A 7468-nucleotide genomic window follows, 5' to 3' on the forward strand; every position below is an offset into this window, starting at 1 on the left:
CCACTGTCTAAAAGGTCTCATGACAGGTGGCTTTGAATCCGAATCTGCAACCCGGTCGGCATCGGTTGTTCTGCATGCAGCCAGTGTTTTTTGCGAAATACATACCTCCCATTAAAAGGTGCAAAATAATGATGTAACGACAGTAGCTGCAATCAGTTTCAGTTTTAGTAAAGCAGATCGGGTGCGAAAAAAACAACAACTATTTTGTTGTTTTGTTAAAAACATACGCAACTGCATAATCATTAAGCCAAAGTCGCTAAATGGGCTAGGTGTACTGTTCTGTCCATTTGACAAACACAATCCTCTTTGTGCTCCAATAGTACACCAGCTTCCTCACCTTAACTCAATAAGGCCCTAAATTATTTGTTCCTACAAGTCTGTTTAGGCCCCCACTACACGTGGTAGTAGCAGTAGCAATAGTAGTAGTAGTAGGAGTAGTAGTAGTAGTAGCAGTTAGTAGTAGTAGTAGTAGTAGTAGTAGTAGTAGCAGTTAGTAGTCGTTGTAGTAGTAGTAGTAGTAGTAGTAGTAGTAGTAGCAGTTAGTAGTCGTTGTAGTAGTAGTAGTAGTAGCAATAGTAGTAGTAGTAGCAGTAGTAGTCGTAGTAGTAGTAGTAGTAGTAGTAGTGGTGGTAGTAGTGGTAGTGGTAGTAGTAGTAGTAGCAGTTAGTAGTCGTTGTAGTAGCAATAGTAGTAGTAGTAGTAGTAGTAGTAGTAGCAATAGTAGTAGTAGTAGTAGTAGTACTAGTAGTAGTAGCAGTTAGTAGTCGTTGTAGTAGTAGTAGTAGTAGCAATAGTAGTAGTAGTAGTAGTAGTAGTAGTCGTTGTAGTAGTAGTAGTAGTAGCAATAGTAGTAGTAGTAGTAGTAGTCGTTGTAGTAGTAGTAGTAGTAGTAGTAGTAGTAGTAGTAGTAGCAGTTAGTAGTCGTTGTAGTAGTAGTAGTAGTAGCAATAGTATTAGTAGTAGTAGTCGTTATAGTAGTAGTAGTAGTAGTAGTAGTAGTAGTAGTAGTAGCAGTTTGTAGTCGTTGTAGTAGTAGTAGTAGTAGCAATAGTAGTAGTAGTAGTAGTAGTAGTAGTCGTTGTAGTAGTAGTAGTAGTAGTAGTAGTCGTTGTAGTAGTAGTTAGTAGTCGTTGTAGTAGTAGTAGTAGTAGCAATAGTAGTAGTAGTAGCAGTAGTAGTCGTAGTAGTAGTAGTAGTAGTAGTAGTGGTGGTAGTAGTGGTAGTGGTAGTAGTAGTAGTAGCAGTTAGTAGTCGTTGTAGTAGCAATAGTAGTAGTAGTAGTAGTAGTAGTAGTAGCAATAGTAGTAGTAGTAGTAGTAGTACTAGTAGTAGTAGCAGTTAGTAGTCGTTGTAGTAGTAGTAGTAGTAGCAATAGTAGTAGTAGTAGTAGTAGTAGTAGTCGTTGTAGTAGTAGTAGTAGTAGCAATAGTAGTAGTAGTAGTAGTAGTCGTTGTAGTAGTAGTAGTAGTAGTAGTAGTAGTAGTAGTAGTAGCAGTTAGTAGTCGTTGTAGTAGTAGTAGTAGTAGCAATAGTATTAGTAGTAGTAGTCGTTATAGTAGTAGTAGTAGTAGTAGTAGTAGTAGTAGTAGTAGCAGTTTGTAGTCGTTGTAGTAGTAGTAGTAGTAGCAATAGTAGTAGTAGTAGTAGTAGTAGTAGTCGTTGTAGTAGTAGTAGTAGTAGTAGTAGTCGTTGTAGTAGTAGTAGTAGTAGTAGTAGTAGTAGTAGTAGCAGTTAGTAGTCGTTGTAGTAGTAGTAGTAGTAGTAGTAGTAGTAGTAGTAGTAGTCGTTGTAGTAGTAGTAGTAGTAGTAGTAGTAGTAGTAGTAGTAGCAGTTAGTAGTCGTTGTAGTAGTAGTAGTAGTAGTAGTAGTAGTAGTAGCAGTTAGTAGTCGTTGTACTAGTTCTAATTGGCTAAAGTTTCTTCCTGTTTCATATGAATTCCGGGCACTGAATAATGTCACGCAAAAACGGGACAGAGCCAATTCTAGAGTATTTAGGCATCCTGTGTTTCCCACTTTGTCTGTGTTGACAACATGAGTGTGTGTTGCCATACACTATGACGCTATTCTGCTGAGGGCCAATTTGCACGACCTTATGTCATATGAGTGCTATCTTCGCTGCATTTTTAGATCAAATGATTTATAGGAATTGATGGATGCCGTGAAAACCCACTGTGTTACCATTGATAGCCTTTCTCTTATATATTTGGCTTAAAAACACTGACTGGGTCACAGCACAAGAGTGTGTCGAAGAGCACTGACAGACAGGCAATTAATATTGCGCCACAGCAGCTGTGAGATCATTCCAGCACCTCTTACTTCAGTCTGCAGTGTGACAAAGGTGGGAGGGAGCAACGTTTCAGAAGGCTTCTCTCTGATGTCCCACACTGCTGCCAATGAAGCCACCGCTTTCATTCTTTAGCTACATTTTACTGCTTTTCCTCAAATAGATATTTAGTCAGAAAGCAGTGGCATTTCTGTGCTGTTCCTTTGATTTTCTTTTGCTTCTTTAATTTTATGACCAAAATATTTGCTAAAGTTAATAATTATAGTAGTGTATTATTTATACACTCAACATGAAACACAGTACTGTAAAAATAAATATGATACCGAAACAAACACCCAACCTAATAATAATAACTATTAATAATACGTAATTACCTTACACTTCTCACACTTATCTCACACTTATCAGCATGACACCTAATAATAAGACACATTATTCACCTGGACAGAAGGAGGTTCTGAGGAACGTGTTGGTCCTGGAGCTTCCTGGTCAGGAGATCCCTCTGGCTCAATGTCTGGAGCTCCAAAATATTTTAGAATTGCTCCTGCGAAGACAAAGCTCATTAGATCATCAAGCCAAATAGATCATAAGTGCATTTTCCTATTTTATTATTACAGTGACGTTGCAGTAATACAGGAAAATTAAAATCAATTTGTTTTTATATTAAACATTATGATTGCAGTGTCCCTTTAAAGCTTTTACCCAATTACAAAACTGTCACTTTTAAGAGTTTTTTGTTTGTTTGTTTTTTTGATTAATTAACACAATGTACTAGTTAAAGTAATAAAACTAAGATAAATGATCCACTGCCACTATAGTCTAAAATAGTCAACTCAATGCCAAATAAAATATTTCCATGAAATATTTTTTTGGAATTATAAAACAGTAGCACATTTCTAATTAGGGGCCTACAAAACACACACTAAGCTTAGTAAATGAATCCTAAGTAAGGCTAAAATAACATTAAGTGTCAAATACATGAGAGACAACTTCCACTGAACAATGACAGAGCACTGACTACAACAACATGCCTGCACTCCCTGTTAGAATCTGAATAAACAGGCCAATTTGGCAGGACATGGCCAACTTTCATCAAACAAACAATAAAGTTGAGTTCATGATGAACAAATATTAATAAGCAAGCAAACATTTATCCGATGCTAGCTAGCTGACTAGCAGGACAAATAAACAAACTTGGGGGGGAAACGGCGTGTCACCTCCACCTCTCCAGCTCACATCACCAACAAATAACTTACCTTTATCCTTTGCCCGTTTTTCTTTTCTTTTTCCGCACCGCTGGGATTACTCCTTTTTGATGCCATTATGGTGTTTGTTTTTTGTAATCCTCTTGCTAATGGTAGCTGTCAATCATTCCCATCGTACCTGTCGGCGTCGCCGGCCCGCTACGTCACTGTCTGACAGTGTGGTGGGTCCAACATGGGTCCAACCATAGATATATACAGAAGGCTAGATGTCTCACGGCGCAGAATCGAACGTCCGCACTGGCCGCCATCTTTAACACTCTGACCTCGCTGAAAACTTGACGGATTTGCCCACGGTTTGCTTTCTTATAAACGTTCATCTCGTAGCACTAATTCTGGATGGTTGAACATGTTGAGAGTGCAGCTTTCTATTAGAAAAAAAGCATAATGGTGCTAAGGCAGCCTGTCTGCACAAGTTAATACGACTGAGACCACTAAGATTTTCATTTCTTAAGTTAAGTTAAGCATGAACTTAAATCCCCTCCCCCCCCCGAAACGTAACTTTGGCGGCACGTAACTTTGCCGACACGTTAGCGTAGCACAATAGCGATAGCGTGCTTCCGCCCCCCCCACCCCCCACCCCCCGTCAACGAAAAAAAATGCCAGGGGGCATTAGCACAAAACTTTCGTTGCCCGCCGACACGATGCAGTTCTGTCATGTGGCCCATAGCAAATAAAGTTTGGCCACCCCTGGTTTAGCATATACGTTTTTATTAAATATGGGTGTGTGCGTGTTTTTGCTATTTTCACATGAAATCCTATGGTTATAAATCATTGCAGTATCATAACTATGCTTATAACCTTTAAAACAAACCAAACCACTCGAAATTCGATTGAAAATAGAGCAATTTAGGGCTATTTAAAATAACATGCACAATAAGAATACGTAGTTATGAGTGAGAGAGGCGGAGCGAAGTGACTGTGGCAAGATGGCCGCCAGTGCGGACTTTCGATTCCATTGGCCGGCAGAGCGGATAAGACATCTAGCCTTCTGTATATATCTATGGGTCCAACGACCTAATGACGCCGCCCCGCCAAAAAAAAAAAAAAAAAAAAAAACACTAGCCACAGCTTATCATTGAAGTTTATTTTATTTATAGCCAACATTTATTTTTAAGCATATAAGGGGTGTAATAAACACAAGAGATAGCTACAGATTAAAACAGACATTTTAATTCTCCTCAGAGGAGGCTGAACATGCAGGTTTGGGGCCACCCAGGGGGCTATGGGGCCCCCTGGTGGCTTGGGGTTGTGTGGCACAGCAGTGTAACTAGCAATAACCAGGTAGCTGGTTGCGGTTTGAATAGACCGCCTTGAGTGGTATGTCTGAAGCAGCTCTGCAGGCTTGGCATTGTTCATTGGAGTTATGTCCTTCAGTAAATTCTGAAAGAATAATATCAGACATGATGTATGGTTCTTTCGCCTCAGTTTTCGGTATAATGTTGCTGGTGTTACTGTCGCAGTCCATTCAAGCGTAGGTCCTGTTGAGTTAAACTTAGCCATTACAGATTATGCTTCTTCAGAAAGAATTCCAAATCATATTTCAGTGCCACTAAATACTTACTGACACAAGACAGTAATCATAAATGATCTATGTACCCATAAGACCCCACGGCATACATATTTTAATCAGTCAGCTAATGCCAACACAAGGTGGAATTTAGACAGCTAAATAGTTTTTACCATAATAATATACCATCACATCTCATATTCATCCATTATTTGATAATGGATAATTCTAATCCTCTACTTGCACCTGTGTTTTGTTTTGTTTTAAAAATACATGATTGCTGCTTCGGCTATAGTTATTTTTAATCCTCTCCACTTGCCACATTTCAGATGCTTGAGTCTGAGTACAAAAATGATTTTCCAAGTCTGTGTACAACACTTGTGATGGTCCATACACTGTATGAAACAGCAAAAGAGAGCATGACCTATAACTCAAAAGCATTAATGCAGTGTTAATTATAGTGTTAATATGATAATATGAGAATTCAAAAGGTTTCAGTGTCAAACAGAAGGCCAACAAGTCAGTGCAGTTTGTGAATTACATGTATTAAAGTATTTAAATTCCTTGCTCTTAAGTACAGAACTAGTCAGTAATCAGAAACAGAAGATCAGTAAAACCAGTGTTAGAAAACAAATTCTATGCAGCTCAGTCAAAGCACCCAGATACCAGCACGTATTTAGAGGTATGAGGGGTCGTACTGAACATTTAGTAACACCACTACAATTAAAACAATTCAAGGTTGAAAGTTTGTAAAAGTAATTCATGTTTCGAGAGTTGGGTTAGGATAAAAAGTATGAATGACCCAGACCAAAATAATCAATTTGCCTCACATGTTTTTTGATATGACACTTGTAGTTAGTGAAGATTAAGCTAAGTAGCAAACAAACAACAAGATTGTCCTATTGGTGCTGATCAGCACGTTCTTTCGCCTCCTTTCTCGTGGGAGACAGCTCCATCCCAGTGGATGAGCCAGGCATGCAGACCCTGCATCCGATGAACATGAGGAAAGCCTTGCGGAAAGAACAGTTGAAAAAAACATACAGGAATGGATTTAGAGATGAGTTTATATAGCCCAGCCACAGAAAGACATCCCAGACCACTGCCTCCGTGCTGTATCCAATGAAGGGGTCCACGATATTGATGGTGAAAAAGGGCATCCAGAAAATTAGAAACACTCCCATTATGATCCCCAGTGTTTTTGCTGCCTTTCTCTCCCTTTTCATGGTCATCCTGTGTCTTTGTTTCTTGCTCGAGTCTTTCCCCACCCCGGCGGCCATCTGACTTTCCATGGCGCTGATCTGCATGGCCTGCCGTTTGGCAGCTTTGTAGATCTTCCAGTAGGCTGTTAGCATGATGGCACTCGGCAAGTAAAAGGCCACCAAGGACGCCATCACAGCATAGACGCGGTTGACCAGAAACACACACACATCTTCTGGGAGGAGAACGTCAACACCTGCGACATGGAGGTCTAGCATGATCGGGCCGAAGGAAATGAGCATGGGAACAGCCCAACACACGAGGATAAGGAGGGCCACCCGACTGTGGGACATCTTTAGTGAGTAAAGCAGCGGGTTGCAGACAGCGTAGTAGCGATCGAAGGCAATGCAGCTGAGATGGAATATGGAGGCAGTGCAAAGCATGACATCTAGGCTCGAGTGAAGGCGACAAAAAAGGAAACCGAAGAACCAGCATCCCTCCACCGTCCGAGTCATGCTGTAGGGCATCACCAGCAGTCCGACGAGGCAGTCCGCCACTCCCAGGGACATTACAAAGGAGTTTGTGGGTGACTGCAGTTGTCGGAAGTAGGCAATGGACAAGACAACCAGGAAGTTGCCCACCACTGTGAAGAAGATGCCAACAGAGAGGAAGGTGTACAGGAAAATGCGAGAGGCCTGGTACCTCAGTGTGGTACAGGACTCAAGATCAGCCTGAAGTGATGCGTTGACCTCTTCAGGGAATCCCAAACTGTTGTTTTCCATGGCTTCATCAAACCTATTGAACACCCACACACACACACACACACACACACACACACACACAGATAAGACATCCGAATTTGGTTTCAGATTCCCCAAATGCCACATTCTCATTCAAAACTGGATCCTAACTAAAGCACACAGAAGCACCATGGGTGGTGTTGTCGTGTTCACACAGAACAGCAATGCGGCTATGATTGGTATGAAAGCTGCCATGGACCGCCTGTGTGAAAAGCAGTAGTAATATGTCAGATGTGGGAGGAAGTTGTTGACATTTTGTGCATTCACGCATTGTGTAAGCGACTTGCCACCACAGCCAGATTTCAAAACTATTTTTCTTGGTTTGTTATTGTTATTGTGTGAATAGACAGTAAACAAATGATGTATGTTGAAAAGGGCTACAGATTAGGTCAAAGACGCTAGTCCAAGGTAACTT

The 7468-nt window shown here is 40.6% G+C and overlaps 1 protein-coding gene across 1 annotated transcript; it reads right to left on the reverse strand.

Annotated features, from left to right (window-relative positions):
* Window positions 1-5916: 5916 nt before the first annotated feature.
* Window positions 5917-7126, reverse strand: LOC142900590 (trace amine-associated receptor 1). Its single transcript, XM_076044975.1, has one exon. The coding sequence runs from the start codon at window positions 7033-7035 to the stop codon at window positions 5956-5958; it is 1080 nt and encodes a 359-aa protein (XP_075901090.1). The 5' UTR covers window positions 7036-7126; the 3' UTR covers window positions 5917-5955.
* Between the last annotated feature and the right edge of the window lie 342 nt (window positions 7127-7468).

Source organism: Nelusetta ayraudi, unplaced genomic scaffold (genome assembly GCF_046127955.1).
Source record: "Nelusetta ayraudi isolate G7.1 ecotype Tasmania unplaced genomic scaffold, CSIRO-AGI_Nayr_v1 ptg000004l, whole genome shotgun sequence".
Taxonomy (NCBI): Eukaryota; Metazoa; Chordata; class Actinopteri; order Tetraodontiformes; family Monacanthidae; genus Nelusetta; species Nelusetta ayraudi.

Excerpts from the sequence above, each read along its gene's own strand:
- LOC142900590 (XM_076044975.1), bottom strand. The coding sequence starts at position 7,035 with ATGGAAAACAACAGTTTGGGATTCCCTGAAGAGGTCAACGCATCACTT.